The sequence below is a fragment of the Camelina sativa genome, chromosome 20, assembly GCF_030686135.1.
Source record: "Camelina sativa cultivar CO46 ecotype springtype chromosome 20, ASM3068613v1".
NCBI classification, from domain to species: Eukaryota; Viridiplantae; Streptophyta; class Magnoliopsida; order Brassicales; family Brassicaceae; genus Camelina; species Camelina sativa.
Window position 1 is genome coordinate 2,542,232 of NC_141899.1, and position 15,236 is coordinate 2,557,467.

At 36.4% G+C, this 15,236-nt stretch overlaps 3 protein-coding genes and 1 non-coding gene across 6 annotated transcripts; 1 reads left to right on the forward strand and 3 right to left on the reverse strand.

The window, feature by feature from the left end:
* Window positions 1–182: 182 nt before the first annotated feature.
* Window positions 183–8,585, reverse strand: LOC104768866 (kinesin-like protein KIN-7L, chloroplastic). Of its 3 annotated transcripts, none has more exons than XM_087505434.1 (25): window positions 8,137–8,585; window positions 7,768–7,809; window positions 7,186–7,490; window positions 6,984–7,081; window positions 6,789–6,878; window positions 6,475–6,527; window positions 5,876–5,941; window positions 5,749–5,802; window positions 5,568–5,627; window positions 5,216–5,294; window positions 4,892–4,959; window positions 4,114–4,176; window positions 3,897–4,001; window positions 3,561–3,665; window positions 3,324–3,431; window positions 3,096–3,242; window positions 2,819–2,968; window positions 2,500–2,655; window positions 2,023–2,223; window positions 1,765–1,905; window positions 1,549–1,674; window positions 1,401–1,451; window positions 1,242–1,289; window positions 989–1,144; window positions 183–867 (listed from the first exon to the last, which is right to left on the reverse strand). In XM_087505434.1, exons 1-25 carry the CDS (start codon window positions 8,167–8,169, stop codon window positions 307–309), a joined length of 3,066 nt encoding a protein of 1,021 aa, XP_087361560.1. In that variant the 5' UTR covers window positions 8,170–8,585; the 3' UTR covers window positions 183–306. The 3 variants fall into 3 exon arrangements, with proteins under 3 accessions (XP_087361560.1, XP_087361561.1, XP_087361562.1); XM_087505435.1 differs by lacking the exon at window positions 8,137–8,585 and adding an exon at window positions 7,974–8,019; XM_087505436.1 differs by lacking the exon at window positions 8,137–8,585 and having other exon boundaries at window positions 7,186–7,480; window positions 7,768–7,904.
* An 815-nt stretch (window positions 8,586–9,400) lies between these two features.
* LOC104768867 (gamma-tubulin complex component 3) lies at window positions 9,401–12,743 on the forward strand. The gene is made up of 2 exons (XM_010492942.3): window positions 9,401–11,932; window positions 12,071–12,743. Exons 1-2 carry the CDS (start codon window positions 9,678–9,680, stop codon window positions 12,330–12,332), a joined length of 2,517 nt encoding a protein of 838 aa, XP_010491244.2. The 5' UTR covers window positions 9,401–9,677; the 3' UTR covers window positions 12,333–12,743.
* Window positions 12,744–13,058: 315 nt separating this feature from the next.
* Window positions 13,059–13,140, reverse strand: TRNAS-GCU (transfer RNA serine (anticodon GCU)). Its single transcript has one exon. It is a non-coding gene; the product is annotated as a tRNA-Ser (tRNA).
* Window positions 13,141–13,370: 230 nt separating this feature from the next.
* Window positions 13,371–14,818, reverse strand: LOC104768868 (thioredoxin-like 3-1, chloroplastic). Its single transcript, XM_010492943.3, has 5 exons — window positions 14,412–14,818; window positions 14,059–14,133; window positions 13,886–13,952; window positions 13,763–13,780; window positions 13,371–13,646 (listed from the first exon to the last, which is right to left on the reverse strand). Exons 1-5 carry the CDS (start codon window positions 14,714–14,716, stop codon window positions 13,548–13,550), a joined length of 564 nt encoding a protein of 187 aa, XP_010491245.2. The 5' UTR covers window positions 14,717–14,818; the 3' UTR covers window positions 13,371–13,547.
* Window positions 14,819–15,236: the final 418 nt, after the last annotated feature.

A 15,236-nucleotide genomic window follows, 5' to 3' on the forward strand; every position in this document is an offset into this window, starting at 1 on the left:
CTGGTAGGTCCTAGATGCTAGAAAGATACCATAATCAAAGGTTTTGCAGGGTTCCTGCAGCTAAGTGATAAGGATGCCATGTCGGACTTGGTTAGCCTTTTGTGTATATTGATTATAGAACATAAAGATGTCTTTAGGAAATGGAAAGTTAGAAGATTCAGAGAACTACTTTGCACAAGAGATTTGCCTTCGGGATACTTTCCTTTAAAGTATTATTATCAACAAACCAAAAGAATCAAGCCCGCGAAGGAAATGAGAATTGCATACAAATGTACAAAACTCAAAAATCTAATCACAAATTGTCACTTAAGTCCCAGTATGGTTGATTTGTTGCGTCTCTGATACTGAGTCAGATATACCTGAATCAGCTCCTTGGGATCTTCTCAACTTGGCAACAAGGACCCACATGTTAGCAAGTTCATTCTCTAGATGCGCTTCTCTTTCTTTTGACTCTTCTACTGTTCTTTGTAGCTCGGCTTCCTTCTGGTATTTTTCGACAAGAGCAGCTTCAAATGAAACTTCACGTTCCTTGCTCATGATCAGTTCTCTCTTCAGTTCTATCAACGAGCTGTCTTGCTCTTTTCTCTTTGTATGATTTTCCCTCCTTCCATTCCTCAGGTTTCCTATCTTGCCCCGTGGTGTAACAGAGCCCTTATGCACTGCTGCCAGATCAGCTGCTAGTCTCTCGTTGTCATTCATAAGTCTTGCTACTTCCTCAGACAATGCCTTAAGCTCAATAGCAGCCGCTGAAGCAAGCTCTTTCGCATATGAACTCTCTTCAGCAAGTTTCTTGTTTCGGAGTTCTAGTTGTTCCTTCAACTCACTTAGCTCTTCAGTTTTCTGTCTAAGCTCTTCAATCTCAAATGCCTGTTATGTCTCAGTCAGAATATAATGTTAAGGTTTTCATATATAAAAATAGAAGGGAAGAGAAAGATGAGGGACAAAAAATGGTCACAGTAAAATGTTGTGAATCATATGAAAATTCCACCTGTGCTTCTAAGGCCTTTTCTTCGTCATTGTTTGGGGATCCAGATGATTTTTGCATGTGAATTGTGACAGAGCTGATATCTCCCAGTTCCAAGGCTTCAGAGAGCTGCTGCTTTAGGTTTGCAACCTCTTCTTGCAACTCTTCACATAAACATGTCTGCAGAAAAATAAGTTTATCAGTTACAGATTTCTCTGACATGTCTGCACACTAACAAATACACTGGGATTGGGAGAAAGACAAGGTATTATCTGACCTTTTGGTTGAGTTGTTCCTGAATGATACGATTATCTGCAGCTTTAACCTGTAAAATATATGAATACTGAGTAGCAGGCAGGTATATAGCAACGCAGTATAGGTGCAGTATTAATCAAATAGATGAAGTACTGTGTAAAGAGAGACAGAGTTTCAGCACCTCGAGTTCAAAACATTTCTCATTTAGTTGAGCCCTCATTTCAGAAACAGCCTGAAGATAAGAGAAAAATGACTTGAGAAAATTCAACATCACCGATAATAAGTGCCAGAACAAGACCACTGTGTGATGTTTGAAAAAGATAAACCACCTGCACGATATCAGCTTTATCCAATTCATCATGTGACGCTATTACAAAATCCAAAATTTGTTTCCCCAACGTAGAAATCTGGTCGTTCTTTGCCTTGATGTCACCATTGAGGTTTTTAATCTCCGCCTGCATAATTCCAAAGACAACCAGGAAGATAAATATCTGCAAGATTTGATCGAAATTTTAATAAGATGATGAACAGAACGCAAAGATTACTTTAATGTCTTCATTTTGAGGGGCTTTGGCAGCCTCTTCTGACAACAATTTAAAAGACCTTGATTGTTGCGCCATCTCCTCGGATAAAATCTTTTGCTGTTCCCTCAGTAATTCCATCTGGTCAATCATTTTCATTCTAGTCTGGGAACAAGTACACAACGTCTTAAAAATTGTGCATCACTTGTTTTAGAAAAAGCTCAGTAAACTAATCGATGCAAAATGGAATGGGGTATCAGCTGAGAAAAAATGTCAATGTACCTCAGGTGTCTCAGTCTCATGAAAACTGTCTCCATGAGCTTCTTTATTTTCCCTAGTCTCTAAGAGTTGATCCGCTAATGCAGAGCCTTCTGAAAGTCTAGTTTCTGTATGAAAATTACTGCCTTCTCCTTGAGGAGTTGACGGTGTACTGTTGGACTTGACCACACTCGACTCTGATCCCCCGAAACTGTCGTCTTTTTTCTGATAGTAAAACAGTTATGAAAGGTTAGACATCGCCATATCCAGTCTAAAAGAAAGAAGAAAATCGAAGTAAGAGGAAATGAAGCTGCGTGATATCTCAAGCACACCAGAAGCATAATTCTTTCGAAGCACACAGAGTGCCAGATAAATGATGTGCAGGACACTGTTTACTATAGTATGAGGCTACGATGTTGAGGGAAATGCTCGAAATTAAACAAAACCAGCCAGCAGTAGAAGTTTCTCAAAGCCAGATAAATTCTAGAATCAAATGTGTACCTTAAGTTTTAACCAATTCAGCAGGCCATGCTTCCTGGTCTTCTTTTCTTCTCTAAACGCATCATCTATAGTCTCAGGAGTCCCTTCACGAGAAACATATAATTCAAGGTTCTCATCATCCATCAAGTCCCGCCTCTTGTAAGGTAGGTAAGCAAGCTGGCCATGGATTGTCAAGTAAGATCAGCCAAAACAAAAATAATAATTGGCAGACATGCTGTTGGGAAATGAGGATTTATGTTTTATATCATTTATTAAAATATCTAAATCATCCTGATCAAAGGACAGGTGAAGGATGTACAAGACTTAAAAGTGATTTTACCTCTTCTTCTCCAAATGAGTGTCTTCTCCGAGGATCAGCACGATAAGACAACCGCGATGTTTGTGGAGTTTTATTAGACACGAGAATTAATTTTGTAAGCCGTTGGATTCGACTCATGAGAGTTGCTTTAGCCTCTTCCTCTTCTTCTAGCTTTTATAATTACATCAAAAGAAAAGAATGCAAATCAAATTTCAAGTTTCTAAAACTGAATCGCGATAAAGTAAAGTATCATCGGTCTGTTGCAGACATTTAAGGGACTAGTGACAGAAAAACATACTTTCTGCTTTAGGAGAACAATATTATCTTCACTGATATCCTTTAACTGAGAAACTGGTTTGATTCCTTGTTTAAGCTGTTCCAACTCCTCCTTCAGTTGGCGAATCTCGTATTGGTACTTCTTGATCAATGATTTCTCATCAATTATCTGTACTTTATATTGTTAGAAATCCAGAATGGATCTTCAGTACAGAATTACACTGAGCTGAAATATAGATGTGAGTAACACCTTGTTCCGTGCGGCCTGAATCTCGATATGCTTAGCACGATGGGCAAATTTCAATGTGTTGTGTGTTTCTTCGGAGTTGCTTGATGCAGGAGTCAGCGTACAAATAAGCTATCATATCCAGATGGAACAACCAATCAGTAAAATCGATCATAGGAATTGTTTTATACTGCCTATGTTCATGTTGTGTGTGGCATTTATTGCAACAATACGCTAAAAATGATATCTAACGACACTTACAGATACACGTCCATGACCACTCAGTGAGGACTGAAGCAGCCTGGTTAATTTAGAGTCCCTATATGGCACATGACTAGCCTTCCTATCTGTAAGCTTTGATATCACCTGCAAAATTGCAAAAGGACGATCCAACTTCAGCTGTTGGGAGGTGACTTAACATAATGACTGGAAGGCAAAAACAAAAACAAGGTTTTCAGCTGTAAAGGAGAGAAAAAAAGAAGACGCAGCTATGGACAGATCTATTTCCAAAGAAAAAAGGCAGAGAAGTTCTTAAATTCGACTAAATTTCAAAAAACTATTGTTGCTTTGAAAAAACAGAGATAACCAAGAACTCACAGTCCCTAGAGTCAGCAAACTTTTATTTATATAAGACCCTTCCTTGCGCCTTAAACCACTGGTTTCAGCCTTTGAGCTCTCAGAACCTGCCAGGTCAATGAGGTTCTGCAGGTATAAGTGACATTATGGGCAGTTAATCAGTTGTTCACAAAGTGCAACAATAAACAAAACTATAACTGAACATAATATCACGGGATAAAAACAAAAGATGTTATACCAGCTGCGAGAGGTGTACAGCTCCACCTTCGTTATTGTCACCCAAGGGACTACTCTCTATGGTCTGCAACCAAACCAGTTATAACATCTTTCAGAAACGGTACAACTTTACTGATAGATATGAAAAGAAAGCCAAACTCTTTAGCTATTATACTTAACATTACTAAACCACTTGGTTTTAATAAGTATGACAGAGTTGCTTGAAATGCTGTTTAAAAGAAGAAAACATTGTTCAATTTGTGCTGAAGACTAGATAAACAGCTAGGATTCTTCAGTGTTCAGAACTTAAGGAACACAAAACTGGTCCTACCTCCCAGTTAAACAACACAAAAATATGGTGACAACAAACTATAATCTTGATTTTATTAAACCTAATGATAATTTGGCGATAACCCAGGAATAATTGAAACTAAGGCCAAAAGCATTTAAAATGTTTTATATGATTAAGAATCAAGTATCTATTAAGGCCCTGGTCAATATTTGAGGTCAAGAATGAATTTAACCACGCATTAATCATAGTATGGTGAAAGGTTCGAAAATATTTGAGCTTCTGTGAAATTGCCTATAGAAAACTTCATTAGTCGAAAAGGGGCAGTGCCAAGAATGCTTGGATGAAAATGCTTAGAGTTGGAGAGTGAAGTGTAGCCAAATGTATGATAATATAAAAGAGCTATATAATTTCTTGCAAACTTTCTATTGATAAACAAAATTGAGAATTGAGATGGATGAGGGGAAAGAAATAAATCTCTTCATGCTTTGAAAGACAAAAGTAAACATACCAGAGTAAACATTGTATGGCTCCGGCTGCTGAGCAGATTAAAACTTGTGGATCCAATATGTCGGTGCTCTGTCATTAAATGAAATTTTTTTTATCAAGATGACTTGCATAATAAAGATAAAGAAACTACTGGAATCAAGAAAGAGAAAACTAGTCATTAAAATTGCTAAATGATATCACACAAAAGGAACCGCAAATGGTAAATGGAAACACTTTCTGACAAAGAAATCTTAAGATAAATTTACAATGACCGGGAGAGTCTTAGCTGGAATCGTTAGGTTCTAGAATAAGCCTTTTTATTATAGAGAAACATGGAAGTGCCTACCTTCTCCAGCTGCTATAAGAGAAAGCGCATGAGCAGGGGATAGAACAACTTCTTCTTTAATCCCTTCAATAAAGGTTCCCTACAATCGACAATAAAGAGAGGTTCAGTGTATAATTTTAGAGGGAAAGACACAACACAATAGAAGTTAAATATGGAACAAGTACATCTAGCCGAGAATAGATGTCTACTCTAATAAAACAAATATGATGTGACAGGTTTTAGGATTCTATGATGAGCACTATACTCACAACGAATATATATATATATATATATATATATGAGACAGTGAAATCAGTACTATGCATGTCACCAACAGAAAGTAAATAAGAGGATCAAGTACTGAAATAGGTACCTGCTCATCTTCTCTGATCCTCAAATTCTGTCCTGCTGGGTTCAATAAATCATTGACAACCTGAAGTAAAATGAACCTTAGTACTAAGAAAAATCAAAGGCAGAATCTGACTATCATTCAGCACCACTGGTGAAGTTGACTAAAGGGAATGGAGAGAAGAAAAGCATGTAGTGAGTAGTACCTCATTATAAATTTCAAAGTAGGAAACACGTAGTAGAAATTCTCGTTTTGGAGTCTGCAAGAAAAAAATGTTTGATGTAGCTAGACTTTGGCCAGGGAATTCGCCTAATCAACATCCTAATAAGTACCTCTTGTATAATGCTGAAGGCATCCTTCACGGCTAGTGGTATAATACCAGGAGATCTTTGGTCCCCCTGACATTTGAAGCAAACAATACTGTCTTTATGAGATAAAATTCTTCTTAGGTCATGTACATCTTTAAAGTCACACGTAACATGGTCTCTAGAATGAAGTAAATAAATTAACCGACACTAGGGCAGGACCATGTATCGATCATGGGTGTCATAAGAGACTACTAGGTTGCAGAGTGTCTAAAGTAGAGAACTAACCTAAAGAGTGCAGCCATATGCTAACTACAGGAAAATAAAAGGGTTAATAGGGTCAACAGAGCAACACTAGCTAGAAGGAGAATAATATTCAATACAAACACACAACATTTTAGGATCCAAACATCGAGTTCCATTGCTAATCGTTATGGCTACTGTAAGAGAGGAACTTTTATCCTCAACTACTCAGTGATTTAGCCAGTAACGAAGGAAGAGGCAAATGATTCTCTGACAGAGAAGCATGTCTGTGATGACACATTGAAGTATATTGTACAAGGTAGTAACCTAATAAGTTGTATTATGATAAGATGAAAAGCAAGAAATAGATTAGTAAATCTTACATGCATAGTGTGAGTTTTTCCACTGCTTGTCACTCCGTATGCGAAAATGGTCCCTGTGGTTGGATTAACACTCAAAGTCAATACATTAGAATCAATTTGGCAAAAAAGTCTAACTCAAAAGTATTCTAGAAACTAGAACAAGCACTAGATACAGTTTGGCAACTCAAATATCTTATTTTTTAAATGAATGGTCATGCAACTGTTTATGGTACTGTAGCTCGGGGTAAGCTTTGATACTACACATATCTTTTTAAACTCTAAAGAATAAAGTCTAAAGTAGACTGGTGAGCCAATACAAAGTGTTTAGTCCATACCATTGATCCCCGCCATAGCACCATTAACGACATGCTGAGCAGCAACATCATAGACATGGCGTGTTGTGGTCGTAGGCCCAAATACACGATCTGCAAGGAAAGACAGAACTTTAAGAAACAATATAGCAGATTGGATTTGACATCATGATACAGGAAACTCATGAAGGCTAGCCAAAAACAGGTAAGAAGACTAACCATAGGCATAAGCCGTTGATTGATTCTGCTCATTCCGCACAATAGTTTCCCCATCAGCATACCACGCAACCTCTTCCCCTTTACAGATTTCTCTTGGACTATATAAGTCAAAACATAACACCCCAATGTCAAAAAAAAAACCCACAGAACAAAAAAAAAAACACCAAACATGAGTTGTTGTTGCCAGTTCCAAAATTCACACCTGAGGGGACGAAAACGAACAGTGACAGTGACATTTTCTTTGGACTGCAAAGGCTTAGGCGGTACCTTTCCTGAATACTGTAACAGAGGCTTGCTTCTTCCTAGAGGAGATGAAGAAGTAAGGGAGCTATAGCTATTATCATCCACAGATGTCTCAGGATAATAATGTTTTGATGAAGAGGTGGTTGTTGAAGACGATGACTCAGCAGCCTTCAACTTGCTAAATCCAGCATTTCTAGACTTGGATACTCTTTTAGATCCTCCCATCACAATACCAAATTCAAACCTTTCCGAAACTGAAAGCAACTGTATATATAACTCTTTTTTAATCAATTAACAAAAAAAAATTCATATGCTTCACTGTGATGATGATGAGCTAAACTCCAAAAACTGTAATTCAAAATCTTCTGAGAGAAACTCATAGAGCAAATAGCAAAATTACACGAAAGCATTGGAATTTGGGAGTATTCAAAGCTCTTAATTGGGGAAGCGAGTAAGAGAATCACACAAAAATTGCAGGAATTAAGAAAACACTTGGATAACACAAACGAGGGATTACATTAGAGAGGCTAAGTGGGAGTACCTCAATGGCAGCAGGCTCAATGTAGCATCTGCATCGCCGCCGCTAAAAAAGCCCAATCGCATGCAAAATAGAGAAGAAACAGGATTATATTTACTATGCGAGAGCTATAGAGAGAGAGAAGAAGAGGGAAGCATCTCTAATCTCTAATTAAGTAATTATGATTAATTAGTTAGATGATTGCGATTTGTGTAAAAAAGAGTCTTTACTTTTTGTTAATTAATAATAATCAAATCCCTCGCTTGCCTTTGAAGCGATTAAAACTTAGTATAATTTTTGGATTTTCATATGATTCGATTTTTTCTCGTAAACTGTAATCACTAAAAACATCATTAAAGGTTAAAGAAACAGAGAGGAAGAGTCTATACGTACATTGTAGAATGTACGTATTTTGCTTTCACGCATGTTGTAAAGGAGGAGGAGACGCTAAAATTATCGTAGTCTTTTCTTTGTTAAAGATTGATAAATAAATAAAACAAGCTACGATTAACAACAATAAAAAAAAAAAAAAAGTAATTATATATAGATACAACTTCTAAACTTTTTTGGTATGTCATTATTATTGGCTCACTATGATGATTAGAGAGATATGGAAGTAAATTAGTGACACCAAAAGAAAAAATATATTGACGCAAATTAAGTGTATTTATGGTATGGTGTGCAATCAGAGATTAACAAAAAGAATATGGAGAAATTAATTGTTGACAAGTAGCAAGTGATTCTTATATGGACATATTTTCTTACTTAAATAAAATAGGTTTTGGAAAAAAAATATTATTTTATTCTGATCTTGTAATTTGAATGATGAGAATAATGAGAGTAAAAAGTAAAAACATCTTACTAATTCATTTAACTCTCTATTTGGATCACCAATGACAGATGTCACATGTAAATTTACATAAATATAGTTTCTTCCTCTATACCTATTAGGATTTTTTTTTTGTAAAAATCTTTTATATAAATAACTTCAAATTTCTCAATTAGTACAAAAATTTGGTTGATCAAATCTTAAAGTGTATTTTTAATGCTAATTATTGTTTTTCTAAAGTACATATTTTGATTGGTTCCTTTTTGTTAGAAGTGTGGAGCTTATGATTAAGAATTAAATAATATGAGGTTCTTTTTTCATATCTATGTGTTTGTTTATTAATTCTAAAGAGTGAAATTCTCAAAATTGTCACTATCCAATTTTTTTTTTTATATGGGCACACATATTAAGATAAATTATTTTTCTTTTAAAAGTATCATATATATTTAAATTAAGAAAGATTCAACCAATAATAAAGAAAACTGTATAAATAATAATTACAGATGATTAAATATATATTAAAATTTGCATGGAAAATTACAAGACATCTTATATTTTGAAACAATAAAAGAGACCAAAACATCTTATATATTGAAACGGAGGGAGTATGAGATTCTTTTTTCATATCTATGTGTTTGTTTATTAATTCTAAAGAAGAAATTTTCAAAAATGCCACTATCCAAAAAAAAAATAAGATATCATCAACTTAAATTTATAAAAATTAATTTCAAAGAAACACATTTTTTCTTATCTAATATTTTCTCTCCTTTTTAAAAATAATATTATCAGATCATAAAACTTAATTAACACAAAAAAAAAAATTGCAATGGTTTTTATTTTTTTCCAATGTTTTTGGATTCCAACATATTAATTTGCCCGCCGAGGAAAAAAATAAAAAAAGAGCACAGCTCTAAAGTCCAAAAGAGCCCATCTATTTTACTACTACTACTCTCACTCGCCCACACTCTCTGCAAAACCTCTTTCGATTTCAAAAATCAAATTTTAAGAAGAAACCCAAAAAAAAAAAAAAAAAAGGAGAGATAAATAAAAAAAAAAGGTGAAATCGAAGAAGAAGAAGAAGAAGAAGGGCAAAAAGCTTGAATTGATGGAAGACGACGAACAGCAAAAGAAAGCAGATCTACTACAAGAGCTTGTTCTTCGCCTCGTCACCCAAAACCCTCAAACCCCTAATCTCGATCCCAATTCTCCCGCCTTCCTCGAAAAACTTCGTTACGCCTTTCGTATCCTCAATAGCCGCCTTACACCTTCCGTTGCCCCCGACGCAACCGCTATAGCCGAGTCTCTCAAACGCCGCCTCGCTACTCAAGGTAAGTCCTCCGACGCGCTCGCTTTCGCCGATCTCTACACTAAGTTCGCTTCCAAGACTGGTCCCGGTAGTGTCAACAATAAATGGGCTCTCGTTTATTTGCTTAAAATCGTTTCTGATGATCGCAAATCTGCTATTAATGGTCTCGATTCGTCGTTTTTGTTACCTAATTTGGGGTTTGGTGATGGTTTTTTACGCGGTGGTGAGGCTAAGAAGAAGGATTGGGAAAATGGGGTTTTGTTGGTTAGTCAAGATCCTGAGAATTCGTGGGATGAGAAAGAGAAGGCGTTTAGAGACTATGCGGTTGTGGTTAAGAAAGAGAATGAAGTGAACGAGGAGGTTCTAGTTAGGGATGTTTTGTACGCTTGCCAAGGTATTGATGGGAAGTATGTGAAGTTTAACAGTGAGATTGACGGTTACGCTATTCAGGATTCGGTTAAGGTGCCACGAGCTACTAGGGTAATGGTTCGTATGCTCTCTGAGCTTGGCTGGTTGTTTAGAAAGGTTAATACTTTTATTACCGAGAGTATGGATCGGTTTCCAGCTGAGGAAGTTGGAACTGTTGGGCAAGCGTTTTGTGCTGCATTGCAAGATGAGCTCTCTGTTTATTATAAGCTATTGGCTGTGCTCGACGCGCGAGCCATGAATCCTATTCCTTTGTTTTCTGAATCTGCTAGCTCAGATATTTACCTTACTTTGAGGAGGTTGTCTCTATGGTTCGCGGAGCCTATGGTGAAAATGAGACTGATGGCTGTTTTGGTTGACAAGTGTAAGGTTTTGAGAGGTGGGGCGATGGCTGGGGCTATACATTTGCACGCACAGCATGGTGATTGGCTTGTTCATGATTTTATGATGAATTTGCTTCGATGTGTGTGTTCTCCGCTGTTTGAAATGGTTAGAAGTTGGGTTCTAGAAGGGGAGTTGGAAGATACTTTTGGTGAGTTCTTTGTCGTTGGTCAGCCGGTTAAAGTCGATTTGCTTTGGAGAGAAGGTTATAAGCTCCACCCAGCGATGCTTCCGTCTTTTATTTCACCGAGTCTAGCTCAGAGAATTCTGAGAACTGGGAAATCGATAAACTTTCTTCGTGTTTGCTGTGATGATCATGGGTGGGCTGATGCAGCTTCAGAAGCAGCAGCTGCCTCTGGGACAACGACTAGGCGAGGAGGTCTCGGGTATGGTGAAACAGATGCACTCGAACATCTTGTTACTGAGGCAGCAAAGAGAATTGACAAGCATCTCTTGGATGTTCTGTATAAGAGATATAAGTTTAAGGAGCATTGCCTTGCGATTAAGCGTTATTTACTACTTGGTCAAGGTGATTTTGTCCAATACTTGATGGATATTGTAGGGCCTAAGCTTTCTGAGCCAGCAAATAATATTAGTTCATTTGAGCTAGCTGGGTTTCTTGAGGCTGCAATACGAGCATCAAATGCGCAGTATGATGACCGTGACATGCTAGACAGATTGAGGGTGAAGATGATGCCTCATGGCAGTGGAGACAGAGGCTGGGATGTATTCTCATTGGAATATGAGGCAAGGGTTCCATTAGATACCGTGTTTACTGAGTCTGTTTTGTCCAAATACCTGAGAGTGTTCAATTTTCTCTGGAAGCTGAAACGGGTAGAGCATGCTCTTATCGGAATTTGGAAGACCATGAAACCAAATTGCATCACTTCTAACTCATTCGTTAAGCTCCAAACTTCAGTGAAGTTGCAATTGCTCTCAGCCCTGAGGCGGTGCCAGGTCCTTTGGAATGAAATGAACCATTTTGTTACCAACTTTCAGTATTACATCATGTTTGAGGTATTGGAGGTGTCATGGTCTAATTTCTCAAAAGAGATGGAAGCTGCTAAAGACCTGGATGATCTCTTGGCAGCTCATGAGAAGTACCTCAACGCCATTGTTGGAAAATCTCTTCTGGGTGAACAGTCACAGACCATCCGCGAATCACTCTTTGTCCTGTTTGAGCTTATATTACGGTTCAGGAGTCATGCAGATCGTTTGTATGAAGGAATATACGAGTTGCAAATAAGGTGAGTTTTGTCTAAAAATTTATTTTAAATTCAAACAAGAGTAGACTTTGAACTTTTGCGAAAACATCTTCCTCCGATTTTAGGGTCATACTTTGATTTCTCATATCATTGATTTCTCATATTATTGATTTCCTGCAGATCTAAAGAATCAGGACGGGAGAAAAACAAATCGGAAGAGCCCGGTTCATGGATCAGTGAGGGTAGGAAGGGCTTAACACAGCGTGCTGGAGAATTTCTTCAAAGCATGAGTAAAGATATGGACAGTATTGCAAAGGAATACACATCTTCACTCGATGGGTTCCTATCTCTTTTGCCTCTGCAACAATCTGTAGATCTCAAGTTTCTCTTCTTCCGGCTTGACTTCACTGAGTTCTACAGCCGGTTGCATTCCAAAGGATAAGAAAGTTGAAAGAGTAGCAGGTTTAGTTGAAAAGCAAATTGCACAATAGCAAGAGAAGAAGACATGATCAACGTCTTTCACTAACCGCTGACTTCAGCATGGGCTCCTGAACCAGGGATGCAGAGGTTCTTTACTTAAAAATCTAGATGCGTGGAAGAATCTGTTTCTTATTTAATGAGACTGCCTCATAGATTTTTTCTGTCTTTTGCACAGATTGTTTTTCAATGGCTTGGTTCAAAGTTTAGGATTGGGAAACAGATTCTTTGTTGTTGGTAAATTAGGGAAGGTTTGTGTTTGAGTTTGTGCTATCAATCAGTCTGATCATCTCCAGCTTTAGTTTTTTTTTTCCATCCATGTCGTTCACTGATTTTGTGACTTGGTTGATATAAGAAGGAATCAGTTGCTTCTTCATAAGTGTGTATTTTATTTCCTTTACTGTGAAAGGCTCCAAGCTCTGAATTTTCGCTCTGTAGAAGTTTCTGTGAAATTGAGCACGAGCATTATTAGCTCACATTGATTTTGACTCTGCAAACCTTTCTCTTGCAATCGAAAATAACCTTTTGAGGGTCGTAGATGTGATGCTCATCTTCTTCTCATCCCCATCTGATCTCTGTGTATATGGAGCAGATAAGTTAAATCAAACAAGAGCTTTTGGCATGAGTTATACGCTACACAGTATCGAAATCTAAAGCATCAAAAGGAAAAAAAAAAAAAAAAAAAGGAATTCGTCGCCTGAGAGATTCGAACTCTCGCGGGGAGACCCCATGTACTTAGCAGGCACACACCTTAACCACTCGGCCAAAGCGACTTTGTTGTGCAAATAACATATCTAAATTATTTATTATTCTGAAATAGATTATTCTGTATGACATTTATTAATTAATTCAAATTTACTTTATTTTGCAAAATTTTAAAAAATCTTATAAATCTCTTTGTAGATTGTTTCAATAAAAAAAAAATAATGAAAATATCAATATGTCAAAAATATTTTACAATAGGAGAGATATTCTTCCGTCGTCAAATGTCTCAATACGAAAATGTAAAAAAAGTAGTCTTTAATCCAATAAAACTATACACATTAAAAAGGTGAAACTTCTTGATTATCAAAAAAAAAGAAATGAAATTGTATATAGATAGTAAATAAAGCAAAGAAGAAAACTGACTGTACATATCAATTGAAAAAGAAAAAAAAAAAAAGGAAGGGGAAAGTGAAGATTAGACATATTTGTTGATCAATTCTCTAACTTCTTCAATGACAAGCCATCCTTTGTGACCTCCTATCACCTCCTCTTTCATCTCATCTTCCTTCCATAACTGCATTGCACCATTATAATCATTTCATTTACCTTTGTAGTACACTAATTTCTTATTGTCAAATGCATCTCTGAAATTCAAAAACAATTAGAATAACAAGACAGCATTATTATTACCTGAATGGTGGGCATTTTCTGCATAATACATGAACATGGAAGTTGATTCAGATAATTGGCACATACCAAAGCAGAAGAAGAAAAAGAAGAAGAGAGTAAAGAGTGATTGTTTAGTCATCTTACCGAAATGTCTCCACGTTTCACCAATGTTTGAGGGACCTTGTTTACATCCACGTAGTAAAATTTTGCTCTGCTCATTTCAGTTCATGATAATGATATAATCGAATTTTGTATTCATATTTTGTATTCATAAACATTCTTGTAAAAATAGTGAATTTTGTTATTAATTAGCTTACCGGTTGTTATATTCTGCCGCCAACTTCTCCAACTTAGGCTTCAAGTAAATACATTTTCGACACCATGAAGCCATCCTGCCCATAAATATTCTCACCATTAATTCTTCATAAGCAGTTGAGTTGGGAAAAAGTAAATAAAAAATCCGGCAAATGATCAATCGTGAAAAATGTAATCTAACAAGATTACTACGTAATGGTTGAACTCCTTATGCAACTTAGCAATTAGAACCATAATCTTTTGACCTATTCTGTTCACAAAAATTTGGACCATAAAAATGTGATGCCTATAGATACCTATATATCTAATCTAGATTATGGAGTAGAAAATATGATATATTGGTGTGTATGTTTACCATTCGATGATGATAGGCTGAGAGAGTTGGCGAGCGTGAGAGAGTACAGCGTCAAGCTCTTCAACGTTGTTAATGGGTTCCATCTCCACAGTCGTGGGCTGATATGTGTTTGATGACCAGAAGGCTTTTCGTCTCCACTCTTTCTCCATATGTGACTTTCCAAGCTTTTCATTACTGTGAACCCTCCTCACACAAAACCCACACTTCTTCTCCAAATTCAAACTCTCCCTCCTCCGAAATTGCTCGTTCTTGTTACTATGAGCTTGTCTAGTTAGCATTTGAGGGTTTGATGCCAAAGCTGCCATTAAATTTTTTTTTTTTGGTTTCTGTGTGAATATTTGTCGATAGAGAAGCTATATGATGAGATATTTTTAAGTTTTCATATGCCATAATTAAAGATATTTTTGGTTTTGGGAAGAGATGTGAGGAGATGGATAGAGAGCTTATCCGGAAGATGAGCTGCTGGTGGGGGCTACCTTCCTCTATTTATTTATTTTCCACTATTGTCTTCTTTATAATTTGAAAATTTTTTAAATTATGCTTACAACATGGATTGTGTTAAAACTAAAATGTTTTAATCAAACCAAACACATTTCTTCATGAATTCTTTTAAATGTCTCTCTCTACGAGTATACTTTCTCAAACAATACACTCTTAAAAAAAAAATTATATATACTTATCGGTTGATATTAAAATGTCTTATTTATAATAATCAAACAAGTTATAAAGGTTTTGGTCACATAACTTTTTTTTTTTTTTTTTTTGCAATCATAATAATCTCTCTTGAATATTACTTGTCACAAATGAAATCATCTTCTCTAACTA